At 39.7% G+C, this 17,532-nt stretch overlaps 1 protein-coding gene across 18 annotated transcripts in view; it reads right to left on the bottom strand.

The window, feature by feature from the left end:
• The window catches only part of RYR2 (ryanodine receptor 2), a 719,935-nt gene that overhangs the window by 530,404 nt on the left and 171,999 nt on the right, over window positions 1-17,532 (bottom strand). For all 18 annotated transcript variants that reach the window (XM_075126918.1, XM_075126917.1, XM_075126921.1 and 15 more), the window contains exon 2: window positions 12,228-12,347. In XM_075126918.1, coding sequence (XP_074983019.1) covers window positions 12,228-12,347 — 120 coding nt within the window. The remainder of the gene's footprint in view (window positions 1-12,227; window positions 12,348-17,532) is intronic.

The raw sequence follows: 17,532 nt of genomic DNA, 5'->3' as shown, positions 1-17,532 counted from the left end.
CCCCGACTGGATGACTTATGCAACTAACCAAAGAGTAACTTCAAATTAAAAGTATCACAATCAAATATGCAACTTGTGTTATAGTCTGTGGTGGTTGGTTAGTTATATTTATTACATAAATTAACAGATGAGAAATTGTCTATTTGATTGCAATATTTACAGTTCCAGTGGTCTGCATGCAAACAGTTACGCAAAATTTTGCAGATAATTTAAAATATATCAAACTGTCCAGACACTTCAACAATGGGTGATGGGAGTGAATCAAAGAAAATTATATGTTGTGAATTACTAGAGATAAAGAAAAAGCCTATTAGGTCTAGTCTATTCTCCCTGTCACAGTCAGGTTGGCTCCCTACATTAGATTTTCTGGTTTTGTCCAGTTTTTAATGTGTCACGCAATCTTTTAAGGTCGCAGTGTTTCCAACACCTCACTTGGGAGGCTCTTCTATAGTAGCGTTCCAAAAGATTCCTGTAATTGCTTCTGCTTCAAGCACAACGTTACACCATTCAGTGAAATTCAGCATTGGTTAAGGCATGCAATATTCCGAGTACTTGGCTGCACAAAACCTTACTCTCAGTCCCCTATGTAATTCTTTATCCTATCTTGTTCATATACCTTGTTTACAATGCCTGAATTTCTCTCTGATATGGAAATTATGATCTCCATAATCTGAACCTTAAAGGATTATTACTGAGTAATAGAGAAGATTCTTTTGAAAAATATGCCCTTGAAAATTCCATATGAACTGACCGATAGCAACATAATATTTTGAAGTAATAGGATAAGTGGTTGGGCTCTGAAAAGGAATTCCCATTCCTTGCTGAGTGTACACTTTGTTTCTCCATTTTTTTTAAATTGAAAAAAAAAACAATAGTGGCATTTATAGATAAGCCTCAAACTTAAACACATGTATGCTATTGACTAACAAGGTAACAAGGTAAGCTCTTCCAGAGAGCAGCCAGTCAGAGACTCCAGCCAAAGCAGGAACCTCTGGACATTCCAGGCAAAACTGGACAGTGTTCTCTGACTTTCTCTGCCCTGTGCTGATAGGCTGTTTGCTCCAACTCTCCCCTTTCCTCTCCCTCACAGTCTCTTCACCTCAGTTTCATTCCACACCTGCCCCTCTTACTTTCTTCATTTCCCTCTCCCCATCACCTCCCTCTCCTTGTCTATTCTTTTTCCCTCCTACGTAAACCCATCCCCCAAAAAAATCAATAAATAATTGTGAACATGGCATCTGCTGCCACTACATTGTTCACTCTACTTAGACCCTTCCACAATATTTTCTCATTTTTCTCTTGTATTCCCCCGCCTGCCTCTATCTATAGTCACTTGTTTTGTACTTAGATTGTAAGCTCTTTGGGGTAGGGAGTCTTTTTTGTTTTGTGTTTGTACGGTGCCTAGCACAATGGAGTTCAGGTTAATGACTGGGGTTCTTAGGAACTATAGGAATAGAAATAAAATACAATACAATACAATAAAATAAAATGAATAAAGGCTTAAGCAACAAGTAGGTTGTATACTAATTCTTATTTTGTGCTGCTAAATCTAAAGTTAAAAATTAATATTTAGCCTCTCAAATAAAGGCTAGATATTACAGCCAAGCACCAGGATCCATCCTGTAGCAATGTACTCTCACTTCCAGCTGATCTGCTGCACGGGGAGCAAAGTTCAGCTGCTGGGAACTCCCATCTGTAGAATGAGGAAGAAGAAACCTTCCCAACTTCACATTTAGTTGCTCTGTATGTTATGATAATTAGATTCCTTCTGAACTTCCTTTAAAGTTAACAGTGCCTTCAGCATAATTTATGATCATCATAGGAATCACCAAATTGTTGCAATACAGACTGTAGCTGGAATCCCTTTATTAGCGACTACTGAAATAGGGGCATTCAGGCTATCCAGGAAACAGCTGTAACAATAGTGTAAGTTTATCCATTTAGTTGTGTCCACCATAAGATGAGTGATTACTATCTCTGAGTCTAGGTCATATCTTACTAAACTGTGTAAATGTTTTTCTGGTTTATGGTTTTGTTTTTTTTAAACAGGAGTGGGGCTAGGAAATCTGAGATTCCATGCCTGCCTTTGTCAGATTTTCTGTGTGATCTTGGGAAAATCAATTAGCCGCTCAGTTTTCTCATCTGTAAAATGGACATGGGCATAAATAATACCTCTCTCACAGAAATGATTAATATTTAATTAATATTTTTTAAACAATTTGATAACCTGCTATGGATTGTGCTATAGACATAACTTTATCATCTCTATAAGTACTAGGCCAAATCCTCAGTTGATCTAAAACTGCATAGTTCCGATGCCATTTTACATAAGCTGATGATCTGGCCCATTGTGGCTTGCATTGCTTAAGAGGTATATGTTATAATCCTAAGGAATATTGGAGAAGTTTGTTGAGGTAACATCTTTTGTTGGCCCAACTTCTGTTGGTGAGAGAGACAAGCTTTCGACCTTACACAGAGGTCTTCTTTAGGTCTACCCAGATTTTTGATGACCTCTGTATAAGCTCAAAAGCTTGTCTCCCTCACCAACAGAAGCTGGGCCAATAAAAGATATTATCTCACCCACCCAATATCTTGGGACCAACATGGCCACAAGACTGCATACAATCCAAAGGAATACCACTTCACTGTATAATTGATTCAGTTTGGCATTCCATGCCTGTAAGCGTTGCTCAGTGTTTGAAATAACACTAACTTGCAGTTTACCTATGCTTTATCAGTGTGCCCAGTGGGGACGATTGCGAACAAAAATTGTGTTCATATTGTGTTTTGAGTAGCCCTGTGCAGAGTTTCATCTAAAATTTCCACACCTCCTTTATGTGTTATGGCCCAAATCCACAAAGGGACTTAGGCACTGCAATGCAGAGCATCACAACGCCTAATTTTAGGTGCCTAGAAAATCACTAGAAGAACAATGAGATCCATAAAGCCAGAGTTTGGCACCTAGACCTCTATATAATACATGGAGAAAAAGATAAGCACCGAAGAAAAAGGGATCCACAAGAGCATACATGCCAGGTGGGGAGCTCCCTATGCTAGCCAATGAAAGATGCTGCTGAGAGGGGGTGTCTCCTAAGCCCCCCACCGCTCTCACAGCAATAGTTATATAAGTCTGGGCTGCAGGACAGCACCTATTTCTGCTTGGGACCCACAGCCCAGAAGCCTTCTCCTACAGTCAGGCAGCTTAGGCACCTAAGCCATTTCTTGCAAGCAATGCCAGAAGAGAAGGATGTGGCAGTGCCTTCCTTATAACTTTTAGCTCAGTGGTTAGACCATTCACCTCGGATGTGGGAGGCCCAGGTTCAATTCTCCCAACCCCACTCTGTCTGATAGGGAGAAAGGATTTGAGCAGGGGCTCTCCCACCTCTCAGAAGAGTCCCCCAACCATTGGACTATGAGATAGTCTGAAACAGGGATGCGTCAGTCTCTCTTTGTGAAGCTGTTCCACTATAAAGAATTATTGGGCCAGAAGGAGAACAATTTTATAGGTTCATGGGTAGAGCACTCATGGGGGGGAGGGGAGGGGCGGGGTTAGGAGACCCATGGTCCCTCAGTCCTCCTGCTCCAATGCCTATTTATATGCTGGGTTGGGGGGAGAAATTGAACAATTTCACATAACCTGCTGCTTGATTGTTCATTTATTGAAAGACATATTAGCTTCATATACACTACCTCAAGAGATTGACTGAATTGTCTGCATCTAGCAAAGGGAAACTTTTGAAAAGCCATTTTTTGATACACAAACTTCTTGCAAGTGGCATTTAGATGTAGCGTGATCTTTATACATAGTTGAAAGTAAATTATCCTCTCCAATGAAGAGCCCAGTTCCAGGAGGTGCGGAGTTCTGGCTCCTGCTGAAGTTGGTGGGAGTAGCAGGAGCTCAACACATGTAACACGACTGGGTCCAAAAAGAGCAGGATCAAGCAATGTGGCGAGTTCACTTGCCAAACACGATGGATGAATATTGTCCCTGAGCTTTCTGTAAAATTTCCTCATACCTACCCCACTGCTAGAAAGCTTGTGCACTGCGTAAATGGAGTAGATTAAAGAGTACCATTTGGTTTTGTATTACTACTAGAACCTACTATGCTTCTCTGTTTCCACCAACATCTCCAGTTTCTTACAGGCTAACAACTGTTTGTTGAACTAGAAAGTATCTTACTCGCTGTTTTGTGAAGCGGGGAAAAAAGCTAAAATAGTGGCAAGCCTGGGACGTTCTGGGAAGAGTCTTTAGTGGTGATCTTCAAATAATTTTAATCAGCTAGAATGTGCCTTCACTGCATGATGCCCTTTATTATATCGATTTTCTATGCACCCATCATAAGCTCTAGTTGCATAAACAATTTACTTTTAACAGGACAGGAATTGTAATTAACCAATGGTAAAGCTTTAGAACACTTCCCCATCCCCTATAAACTAAAAACCAAACTCCTTGGATTAAGCAGTGTCCCAATCAGTCATGCAGCAGGGGTCCCAGTGGACTCAGGGATGGGATTAAAGGTAGGGTTGCCAACTTTCTAATTTCAGAAAACCGAACACCCTTGCCCAGCCCCCTTTCCCCACAGCTCCTCCCCCACTCACTCCAGCTCCACAGAGAGAGCTGCTGCAGACCCCCTCCTCATTCCCTCACCACTGGCCGGAGCCTCCAGCGTCCCTTTTCGACCGGGCATTCTGGTCAAAAAACAGACAAGGTTGCCTTCTGGCAACCCTAATTAAAGGGTGGGAGGCAGACCGCATTCTGCAGCTGGGACAGAGTACAATTTGACACTCTCAATGGGCAAAAGGGTAGGGATCAAGAGAGACATAATTGGGAGACTACGGTGAAATAGAGGGAGTTGCCAGAAAATAAGTTTTCCTTTTCTTTGCCTGGTTTATTTCCTGCTGCCTCTAGCCTGTAGGGTGGGCCCGCATTTGTGCTTGCTGCCCTTCAGTAGCTGGTTATATAAAGACTAAGAGCACTAACCCTATAGCAAGCTAACAGCTTTACTTCAAATTATAGATGCCAAAAGTCAAGAGATCTATTCCCCAGGAAGCATGAGTGCAGTTTAGCAGACAAATGTAATGTCTGTGTATGCATCCAGTCATGGACCACTACAACATGACTGAGCTGAAAGAGCACAGATCTTTCCTAATGATTAGCTGGGGCAGGAACAACATAATCATCAATAGCTGCTTTTCAAATCAGACAAGTACAGCAAATTCCTCCTACTCAAAACATAATTCACTGAACAACTATCACGGCTAACAAGTTATAGGATGAGCTAAAAAAGAAACTCAAAAATTAGTGGAAGTCAGAGACTAAAATAGTAGTGGGATAGTGAGCTAGCTGGCCCGTAGAAAAGAAAAAAGAAAAACCTACTGTGAATCAGTTTATGTGCAACTGATAGAAGATTAAATCCTTGGATGAATAAAGGGACATTTCCCATTCACTGCTTGCTAAGACTACGTATGTAGCTCTTGTGGACATTATGGAGTGATTATTCATGTAACGCAAGGCACCAGAGCAATACCCCTCCAAAAGGAGGAGATTTTTTTTTTGCCAGTCTCCTTCCCCTGCAATCCTTAATGTTATTTCAGAAAGCATGCACGGTCGGTAAAACAACGCTACATGAAACACTATTTCTGTAACCAGAAATCAGCCCCAATACGCCTCTGTTCATTCAGTTCCTGCTTCGTGAAACCTAAAGGTGGTCCTTGATTTTCCGAAACTATGGTAGATCACTGATAAGTGCAAGGTATGCTTTACATGATAGACACCTGTGCAGCTCCCCCAGCTACCATGGGAGTCATGCATATGAATTCACGGGCAGGATGTGGCCCTCGCATTGTGAGAATAAGTTTTTTTTAAAAGTCTGCCCCCAGTTAAAGCTTTCTGTCTTCTAACAAAGCCATCATTACACCTAATTAGTTAACATTATGCAACAAAAAAAAATGCACAGCATCAATCCCACTCATTCCAGAAACTAGGACAGTCATCTGACATCGACTCTCAGCTCAAAGAGCAAACAGCTAAGACAGACAACTCCAGTTACTGCAATAATGTGAACAAATTTATAATTAAGATCCTAAATTTTACTATACATATTCAGGAACTTTAAATACTATGCTCCCTAAGAACAAATGATCAGCTTCTATGATGTCTACTTTAGCCGCCTGAGAAACGAAGCATTTTTCAAACTAAATGCTCTGACAAAAGCATTTTAAGGGCTAAACCTAGTTATAAACTAACTTTTATATTGCCTTAAATTAAAAAAGATATACCCACAGTGTTTCTATTTAGTACCCTCCTTCTGCACTCTATAAGCTCCCAATATGGAAACAAAAATATGGAGAAGCCCACCCCATAACACCAAATATTTTCCCAAATATGTCACTTTTGTCTGACAACTCAGTAATTGCTTCTGAAACCTTTATAATCAACCCCTCTTCCTCCCTGCATTTCTACCATTGATGGTAGATGAAATGCAGAACACTAGCATGCACTGAATTTGTTGAAATATTTTCCCTTTGCATTATTAACAGACCTATTTGCTCCACTTCAACTTTTAATTTATTCCACAAACTTAGGCCACTTTCCTAGAAATTAACAAAACAATTTAAGTTGCCATAAAATGTTCAGAGCATTAAGTGGCAAAAGCAACAGATGGAGACGGTGGTGAAAGGGGACAGAGGTCATCCAAGAAGCTGATATTCAGACTTCCTCTTAACATTTGTATAACTCCACTCTTCAAGCTTTGCTGACACATGAAGTAAGATCACCATTTATTTCTTCATTCTGTGATAATTCCTGAGTTTGCAAATTAGTGGTTTAATTAGTAGTGAGGTTCTACTGTAAAGTTCAGAGAACATACAGCACCATTTTATTCCCTTTATATGAATAATTCATAACTCTCAACGTGGTTCTACTGCATAAGGGTGTATTCTACCTTAAGGAATATGCACTAGAAGGCTGAATTTGGATACCTGTGAACACAAACAGGACAACCAGTGCAAAAAACATTCACAGCGTATGCAGCTTGTCCAATGAAAATACAAAAAGGGCATTGCTTCAGTTTGCTGAAAAGCAGCATATCAAATACACATTAGGTCATCCTTAAAAAGTGCCAGTAAAATACATGTACATACGCAAAAAATAGATTACTGAGCATGCACACATCCATTTCAGACAGAAAATGAGTTACATGTTGGCCCAACTTCCTTGTTTGCATCTGTATATTTGTGCTCTCAAGTGCTATTACAGTACTTATTTGCAAATAAAATAATCTGCAGGCACAACTTAGACTCTGGCTTTTGTGTCTCATAACGGCAATATTTTCATTGTATGTTAGTTTACTTAGGCCACGCTTGTGACTTGGCACAACACTGCAGGGAAGTAAGGAATAAGACCTCCACTGCAGACCCTGTCCAGCTGTGCCAGGTTTACCCAGATTATGAGCCTCAGTCTGAGAGGGCAACAACGGTTATGCACCTGTTAGCTCCCCATGAACGAGTGAGGTAAGTTGGAGTGTAAGCGGACACATGGTTTCTATCCCCTTATGCGTGCCACAAGATGTTAGTCCAGTGACAGATAGTCAAATCACTTAATGAACAACTGGAAGTGCACAGGTGAGGACCCAACAGAATAGAATAAGCTGGAAATAAGATGAGAAGAGAGTATGCTACATCTACTACAGGGCCAATAATTCTTACTCTTCCCCTCCTCCCAGCACAAGACAGAAGCTCCAAAGGAACTTAACTTGTCTGAGGGAGAGATCTTTTCTGGAGCTCCTCCTGGGGCAGCACAGCTACCCACCACCCCCTACAGAGGAGAACAGTATATTAATGGGTTAGTGGCTGTGTTTATGAGCTCCATAGAAGAAGTGAAACATGCAAAAGGATACGACTGAGAAAAGAGAAGGCGGCCAGAGCAGAAAACAGCATGATACTTTTATTATTACCTCTCATCCTCTCTCCTCTTATTTTTAGGTTTATTACAGTAGTATCTAGGGTCCAACAAAGACCAGGGCCTCACTGTACAACACAATGTATAAACTGATTAGTAGACAGTCCCCATTCAGTAATTCATTACACCCATCATTGAATCCTGTCTTAGGGGTAGTGACTGAGCACTCCCACAGTATAAAATAATTATACCACCATCACTGGGAGAGGGAGCTCCCTCACCCTCCCATCATGCATAGCACACCTAAAAGCAAACAAGTAGTAACGAGAAGGAAATACTCACTCCGGGCCTGGGCCTGCTCCCAAGGAAATCAATTCCACCTCTGTTACTGGTTTCAGTGGGAGCAAGACCAGGCCCTTTGCGACTGACCCAGCTCCCTTTGAAATCAATGGCAAATCTCCCATTTACTTCAATGGGTACTGGATCAGGCCCAATGTCCTCAGAGTCTGATAAACACTCAGACCCCCAAGCTATCAACTAAACCAAAGAAAAAACTAAGGAGACTCTCACTCACTATCCCCCACCAAATTAACGAATCAACAAGAAGAAAAAATTCTGGAATCTCACTAAATACTTTGGGATGACTGAATTAGTGGAATCACCATGAGGGGGGCTACCCCAAACAATGTTACCCCAAATAAGTGCCAATAGAACCTTCACTCCATATCATCCTACTTTGTTTATGATGTTTTACAAAAATAAAAACCTAACTTTAGAATAACAAATTTATTTGAGCACTTCAATCTCTCTGGTCACTCGATTACAGACCTAAAAGTCACAATATTACAACAAAAAGACTTCAAAAACAGACTCCAATGAGAGACTGCTGAATTGGAACTAATTTGCAAACTGGACACCATTAAATTAGGCTTGAATAAAGACTGGGAGTGGATGTGTCATTACACAAAGTAAAACTATTTCCCCATGTTTATTTTTCTCCCTACTGTTCCTCACACGTTCTTGTCAACTGCTGGAAATGGCCCATCTTGATTATCACTAAAGGTTGTGGGTTTTTTCTTCTTCTTCTTCTTCTCTGTCCTGCTGGTAATAGCTCACCTTACCTAATCACTCTCATTACAGTGTGTGTGATAACACCCACTGTTTCATGTTCTCTGTGTATATAAAATCTCCCTATTGTATTTTCCGCTGCATGCAGCCGATGAAGTGAGCTGTAGCTCACGAAAGCTTATGCTCAAATAAATTGGTTAGTCTCTAAGGTGCCACAAGTACTCCTGTTCTTTTTGCGGATACAGACTAACTTGGCTGCTACTCTGAAACCTAACTTTAGAATGTTTTTGTAGCTTTTTAAAATCTTTGAGACTATTTTTAAATATCCTCACTATTTATAAAGCCAGGATATCTTAGTTCCATGAGTCCAAATTGCAGAGGGTTCAGAGGGATAGAAAAATTATAAACAGTACATTTTAGAAAACGCTAAAAAGAGATATATGATTTATAGAAGAACTATTATAACGTCATGATATTTAAGGTCTGCCAGCAAGAGGGAAAAAATCCCTTATGCTATTAGAAAAGAGGGATTCTTAACTCTCTAGTGACAAAGCTGCCATTTCTGGCCCTGGTGGTTCACAAAATATCAAAACTCAAACCCAACAATAGTGGAGGGCTGCATATTCCCAATCCTGAACTCCAGACTACTGTAAGGTTGTGTTTGGGACAGGGGAAACAAGTTCCACATGTGGGATGAAAAATATTTTTGGAGGGCTAATATTGGAAAGGACTACTCCAGTACCATGCATTTAGATCTTAAGAAGAATGGCTCACTTTAGAAAGCATAACATTTTTTCCATATCAGTGAGATTTGTATATACAAATAATGACCTGGTCTTCAAAACAAAGAAACAGATCCTATTGGCTACAGAAATGGATTAAATGTCCCTTTAGTTCTATAAAGCCTAACTAAGGTCTGGGTTTTCCACACAAGGAATAGAGCTGGTTAAAAATGCCCTTCACCCCCAAAAAGTGAACTTTTTTTGCCAAAATTTAGAAAAATTTCTACAAGCTCTAACATCATGAAAGCTACTTAAAATTGAATTCACCTGCAAAAGAAAAAAATAGGTTTGTGCCTTAGTTGTCACAAAGAAGCAACAAAGTAGGATTGGAAGTTTTTCCATTTTCTCCTTGCTTGTTGAGTAAAAATTCAAGACTTGTCTACCCTAAGGGTTTTTTTGTGTGTTTGTGTGTCTCCTGTAAAACTCTGAAGAGCTGTTGGAGAACTAGAGTATGACATGAGTGACAATAATGTGAACCTTGAGCAACTGAGGGCTTGTCTTGACTAGGGTGTTTACCTCACGTTATTTGATTGAGGGAGTTACCATGTTTTCAAATTTATTGGCAAAGGCTAGTCTGGACACTCCCCAACATTTGTTCAAGGACACAAATGTCTGTGCTGACTTGGACTGAGAATAAAAGGTAGCTGTAAACATTTTTCACTTGGACTATTACACACCTATAGATGAGATCTGGCAAGACTGATTTACATTTACTGATAGTTGACTTCTAACTGATTTTTTTTTTAATAATCTACCTTGTCTGGCCTCTCAAAAGGTTATTATTATTATCTATATTACTGTAGTGTCTAGGGACGCCAGTCATGGACCAGGACCCCATTGGGCTGGGTGCTGTACAAACAGAACAAAGAGAAAGTCTACAATATCCACAAAACCCTTTTAAATGCTCTTGCCTAAATAACAACACATACTTAAGTATTGTAGAGATAATGTTTTTGCCTGCCCATAATGCCTCTCTCATTTTCTCTTTCTCCAGTCAGCTTTGTGTTGCTGGTCTCATAATTCTCTGGCTCTCTCAATGCTTCATTTCTTCAGATGGGCTCATTTTAAGACTTGTAAGCCTTTGAAAAATTAAAAACAACGACGGCCTTTAGTCTTCTCCCCTTCCCCCGCAACTCTTACAGAGCTAACAGAGTATATGGTGACTTATCAGGCACCTGGAAAAGATGGTACTGAAGAATTGGAACTGCTTTGAAATTTATACATTCTCTTCACAGTCATGAACATTTTATATGAGATTGGATGTTTACTATCCAAAATTATTGAATGATAATTCACTCATTAAATAAACTAGACTTTCTGGCCTTAGAGGCAGCTAATACTGCAGTTCCTTCTATCCTGAAGTATTTTTATAATTAAAAAGACTCACTTAAAATGGAACAGCATGAATGAATTCATCCAGATCATTGCTATTATAATGAATCATTAACATTCTAATAAAAATTTTATGATGATGAATAATACAGTCAAAATGATGAGACATGGAAAATAAAGCATTACTCTGCAACGTATGAGAGATAATGTATTTAATGATAAAGTGATGCTATGGAAGTTGGTAGGCTAAGTTTTGGGGGTTTTTTTTTAAACAACCTCAATACTGATCCCTTCTGGAGATCTTACTTTCTAGATGCTTTTCATATATTTAATTCGCTCACCAAACATTTATAACTGATCTGGAGAAAAAAATATTTATAAAAATAGAAACACGTGGCTACTTAATATCAATAAATATCAGTTAACACAAACAGCTGTCTAATTTCCTCCCTTAGAAATGGCTTTTTGATTTCAGTGAGAGATAGCCAAGTTTATGAACGCAGAACTGAATCTCAGTGTGTGAACACTCATTTGTTGAACAGCAACCTTCATTGAAAAAAAAATCTTCTTATCTTTACCATACTATATGTACTATATTATAGAAAACCATTATGTAGGTTGGATACAATTTATTTGATATTTGCACCAGGATTGTGTATCTTGTCACATTAGAGAGATTCAAACAAACAATTATCCCAAAGCAAACAGCACAAAATAAACCCTTACTTTTATCACATATACCCACTGGTGGGATAAATATCCTCTGGCAACAGCCTCAATGCCACACTAAAGAAATGCATCTTTGCACTGCACTAAATTTGCTCTGTAGCACACCAAATTAGCACACTAGTGAACTGGCAGTAAGGAGCAAAATCCTAAGATGAGCTCCCTCTGCCAGATGTGCTTCAAAGACCAGCCCCCCAGTATATTGCAGTCATCCAGCCTATAAGTGACAAAGGATTCAGCCTGCAAGTGTCATGAGGGATTAAAACCTTCATTATGGTATCTGGAGATTTATTTGACTTGCCCGTGCCTTTAGATAACTTGTTTACTATATGTCACAGCAAGCAATATTGTACCAACAAGAAATTTTCCCCTTGTTAATGACATTACAAACAGCGCTACATTCAGACAGCTTGCTATACCTTAGAATTTGAAGTGGATTCCAAAAAACAGAGCCTGTTGCCAAATCCTTCTGCCGCAAGGCACAGTTTCTGTTGCTCCTTGTGAACAGTTGCAGTGCATTGCAGAACCACTTCATCATCCTACAAAAAACAGACAAAAATTGAACATGGTTATGGTTTCGATCCTATAGGACTTTGGGAAGCATTTACAAAGGCATAGCTAAACATCAGAAGTAATCAGCCACAAACAGCAATAGAAGTGAATCCCAAGGTAGCTTTCATTCCCGGAAGGGAAAATTTGGATGATTCAGAGGGAATCACCACAATAATGCGCTAAGATGCATGTTGTTTTGTTTGTTTTGAATTATATTGAACATCTCATCTATTAATATTGATTTTTGTTTCAAGGATAGACACAACAATGATTGGGGCCTCTAATCCTACTATTACTGTAGTCAAAGGAAATGTTGCCCTTGACTTTCACAGATCCTAATTTAGACCCCAATCCTGCAAAGGAATCTGTTCCCAAAGTCTTTCAGATGGCTCCCTTTCCAGTTTTGGGGCCTTAGATGCCGCAGTAAAACATTGCTACAATGTGTTTATATTCTAACACCACATTTCTTTTTAAGAAATGCATCACAACAAAAATAATGTACTAATGTAATGTAATAAACACTAAACACTTTGCTGACTCTGACTTATGAAACAAATGATAGTTTTTCCAGAATAAATGTCATTCAGGTGACTATGAAAAGGTTGCACTTAACATCAGGTGCACAAAATATTACCTAACAAAAATGTAGATTGATCAATGCAACCAGAAGCAGGTAGGAACTTGTAAGTATGAAACTCATTTTTATGGTCATCAGTGCAGTTCTTAATTAAACACACACACAAGCTGCTACATTTCTTCTATGTCCTATATGTAGACCAAGCATTTTCACGATAAATGATTGAGCTTCAAGTTGCTGGAGATAATGGGGTATGGTAAAGTTAAGTAGTGTTAATTCCCAGGAAATGCTATGCATCTCAACCACTTCTGTGAAATATTTTATTGACCCAAGAATCTCTTTACTTACATTCAATGGCTCTTTGTAGCTAGACATGTGCTGCTTACAAGATAATTTTAATTAACTATATAATATACCTGAATGTAACCATGTAATAACACCTGGGGAAGAGTCACTTAAATGTCTATTGAACTCACAAGGAGAGCAGAACTGGGGTGGGAAAAATGAAAATTCTTATCTACTCTGCTCACCATTTTTTACTCCTATGCAAAGGAAGGTTGTATATACTATGTGAACCAAGGGACTTTTCATCCTTAGCATCAGTCTGTGGATTCCAGGACCTGTTACTAATGCATTTTACATGACTGCTTGGCACTGAAAATTCAAGAATTTGCTGAAATATATTACTGCCCAAAAATAAATAAAGCCTCAGTACAGCAGTACATTAACTTCACACATAAAAGAGCTGGGCGATCAAGTATCTAGAAACTAGTACCTCTCCTCTGGGTGAACTCTTCTTATACCCTGTATCTATCCACATGGGCCTCTTGTACACCAACTTTCAGTACTTCAGAGCTGCTTTGTTCATTGAGAGGCAAAAAAAAATCATTTCTAATAAAGCCTTAGTTTTATAATATTAAAATAAAAACTTGAATGCTAATTTTTGTTGTTACCAGTCTGGAAACTTAAGTCCTCTCTTTCTCCAAAGAACACATTCATAGAACCTTTTCCTGTCCCCTTCCCCTAACCAATCCAAACCCCACTCGAACAGCAACCACCGTTACCAGTTGCCATTGGTTCACCCCACTGCCTGCAATGACCCTGCCAATAGGGTGTGCAAAGCAGAGTGGCAGTGTAGCCTTGTGGCTACACCAGAGACAGGGAAGTGAGGAAGTGCAAGTTCTCTTCCCAGCTCTCTCATTGATTCGTGATCTTTCTTTGTGCAAATAATTTAATCTCTCTGAATCTCTGTACCACTCTGTATAACGGAGCTAGCAATGACAATCCACCTTTGCATAGCGCTTGGAGATAGAGTATGAAAAAGGTATTGCATTTGCACGCCATCTATCATTATTATTTGCTTAAAGCAGCAATAACTAAAAGGGTTCTTTGGCTTCAGAAATGCAGTTCCCTGACACGCAGCACCACGTTTCCAGACTACTGCTACTTCCACCTGGCCATGCCCCCATTACTGGTATACAGCCCAGAATACATGTTGGTGTGGAGGAGATGCTGATAGTTACAAGGTAGGAGAAAGCATACAGTGTAGCTGACACACCCCACCACACACTCCCTTAACCCATTTTATACAGATTTTCTCTGATTTTGCTATCTTGTGCAGTGGAACATACGGCCCGTTGCCCTTAAATTTGTAGCTCAAAAACAAAGTATGCTATCTTAAAAATAAGATAAAAATAAAATAAATAAATAAAAGTTTGAATAGCTCCTTCCAAATGTACTTCCTATGACTTAATAGGTTACCATGAGATTTTCACTGACTAGAATGTGAATCAGACATGTTTTGCAATGTACACAGATATGTATAAATTTGAAATACATGCCGTATAATCATGGAGTGGTTGAGCCTCTCATTTTAGTTAGCAGCTTGGGCTTGATGGAACTCACGTATCCATATTGTCCAAAACATTTGATGTCTTTGTCAGAGTAAATCAGAGTCAGATTTAGTTAATTATAATGCTCATTTGAGTTAATTTTCATTCTTGTGCATGCCACAAGAAAAGCATCTAAACAGTAATACCCTGAATTCAATCTTCTGCTTTTGTTGGCTGTATGTTTAGAGGAATCTGACATATTTGCACCATCACTGCACTGCAGAATTGGACTCAGAAAAAAAATCCCATTCTTTTTCTATAGACTTTAGAACTTTAAGTAGACCATTTTCTGAGTATCAGTGCATTTTTCACACCTATTTATAGATCAGGGTATGTTCTCCCATTAACATATTCCTATAACCATAGGTGTTAAAATATAGAATTTCCTTAATTGTAGTTGTTATAAAGTCACTACAAAAAGACCTTGTGACATTCAGAACAGCCCCAGGGCAAAAGGATTGGGCACCACCCTGATATCTAGCAATAAGTTTCAGCTTGCATGACCAGCCCAGTGTACCCCAACTCACTATTGTTATAACCTGTATCTAAAAGGTGTGATGTCATTGAAAAGCTCATAACTCACTGATTATTAATACAATTGTGTAATGTAGGTGCAAGCAATTAATGCAAAGTGACAGACGCCAGCACCTTGTACTTTTGTGGAAACTCCTGACAGATGGAAAGTCAGCCGTGGCTGGAAAGAGAAACTATCTTGAACAAAGCCTACATGTTGGTAAATTAAGTTTTAGACTTTTAGATGCAGGTTTTCACTTTTGTTTGCTTGTAACCCTTTCTAAGTTTATTCCTTTTACTTGGTTATCACTTAACTTATGTCCTGTTGTTAATAGGTTTGTTTTATTTTACTATAAACAGACCCAGTTCTGTGTTTGAAACTGTTTACCCCAGTTGAGTTAAAAAGTGTGATGTGAATGTCTCTTTACAGGAGCAACAAATATTTCTCCGAAGTGGACACTTCAGGGCACACAGTTATGGAGAAATTTGGGACCGGGAGTGTGTTGGATTCATCTTATTGGCAATGGCATTGGAACAATTTGTGTAGTGGGGGTGCTAAGAGCCATTGAAGAAAACTAAACCCTGTATATGATGGAAACCACTTCAAGTCAAGCAGTGCGGCAGCACCCCCAGAACCCTTAGTTCCAGCACCCCTGCTTATTGGTTGTAACCAAGGCTGGTGGGAGACAGAATGGGGCTGTGGGGATGTAGACAGGCTGCTGGGGCCAGAGCTGCTGAACCAGGGCTGTCTAAGCACATAGACACTCAGGGTGTGTCTACACAGCAAAGAAAAACTTACAGCTGGCCCATGCCGGTCAGTCAGCTCAGGCTCACAGGACTTGGACTGCGTGGCTTTTCACTGATGTGTAGGTTCTAAGCTCAGACTGGAGTCCAGGCTCTAGGACCCTGCAGGGTGGGAAGGTCCCTGAACTCAGGCTCCAGCCCTAGTCCAGAAGGCTGCACAGTAATGAAACAGCCCCATCCCCACAAGCCAGAGTCAGCTGGCACAGGCCAGCCATGGGGTTTTTCTTTGCTGGGTAAACACAGCCTCAGGGTATGACCTGCAAGCTTCTTGCTGATTGTGTGCATCCCAAGCTGGGAGCTACAGTAGCAAGGCATTGTAAGGCACCCAGGGTTGCCGGACAAGTGGAGACACCTCCACACTGGATTGTGCCCCCCAAACCCTGACTGGACAATGACACCTATTTCTAATTTCCTCTCAGCCCTCATGTAAAGAGGACTGAAGTATGCCTTATCCTAACTATTTAATGGGCACTTAATGTACTTTTCAAATATTCTTAAATCTTTAATTAGGAAGTTTCCCAAACTGGTTCCATTCCTTCTTTAACCTTCTGAGCACTTTTACACCCCATCCATTATGTTGGAGAGGTTTTCTGACATCACAATTTTAGCCGTCAGTCACCTGTCAGGTTCAAATTGATAAAAGCACTTTATGTCTCAGATGGGTATAATTGCATCCTTCTAAAAGTTAGGTAATCACATTTTATTAGATATTCCTACTCCTAATCACTTCTCTCCTACCCTCCTGATTTTCTGCTTAAAGTCCTTTGGTACAGTCAACAGTAGTTGACAAAAACACCTTAAAAACATTTAAAGAATTCAATAATTCTAAATACCTCGTACACCCTCTAAATTGTCCACAGTCATTTGAATGCCCCATGTCCTCTCTCCTCCTGGAGAGAATCTGTCCTAAAGGTCACAATACCCCCAGTGATGTTGGGAAGTATTGTTATCTCCATTTTACGCAAGGGAAATGATTTACACAGATTGAATCACCTACCCCAGGTCACACAGTATCTGTGGGATAATAGGAATTGTATCCAAATCTCTAGTATCCTTCATCACAGTCTTAACCACAAATCATTTTTCCTCCCAAGCTCACAAAGAATTTGTATCCCTGCTAAAGGTAATGCAGTACCCACCCACAAGTTCTCATTTTAGAGTCATGAGAAGGTTGCAGGCTAATCTACTTATCCACACTAGACCTCGAATGTCAGCCAGTACCTAAATAAATCATTAAATTATAATGTCTCTGCCAACGGAAAGATATCCTGCTTTGCATTACGGCAAACAACAACACAGTCCCAAAGAGAATGGAGAGGATGCTACAGCTGATTATCCAACAGTGTGACATTCCAATAACTTCTTGCATTGTTCTGGACTATAACT

The sequence above is a fragment of the Caretta caretta genome, chromosome 3 (assembly GCF_965140235.1).
Source record: "Caretta caretta isolate rCarCar2 chromosome 3, rCarCar1.hap1, whole genome shotgun sequence".
In the NCBI taxonomy this organism is placed as follows: Eukaryota; Metazoa; Chordata; order Testudines; family Cheloniidae; genus Caretta; species Caretta caretta.
This window is presented reverse-complemented; position numbering and strand designations above follow the sequence as displayed.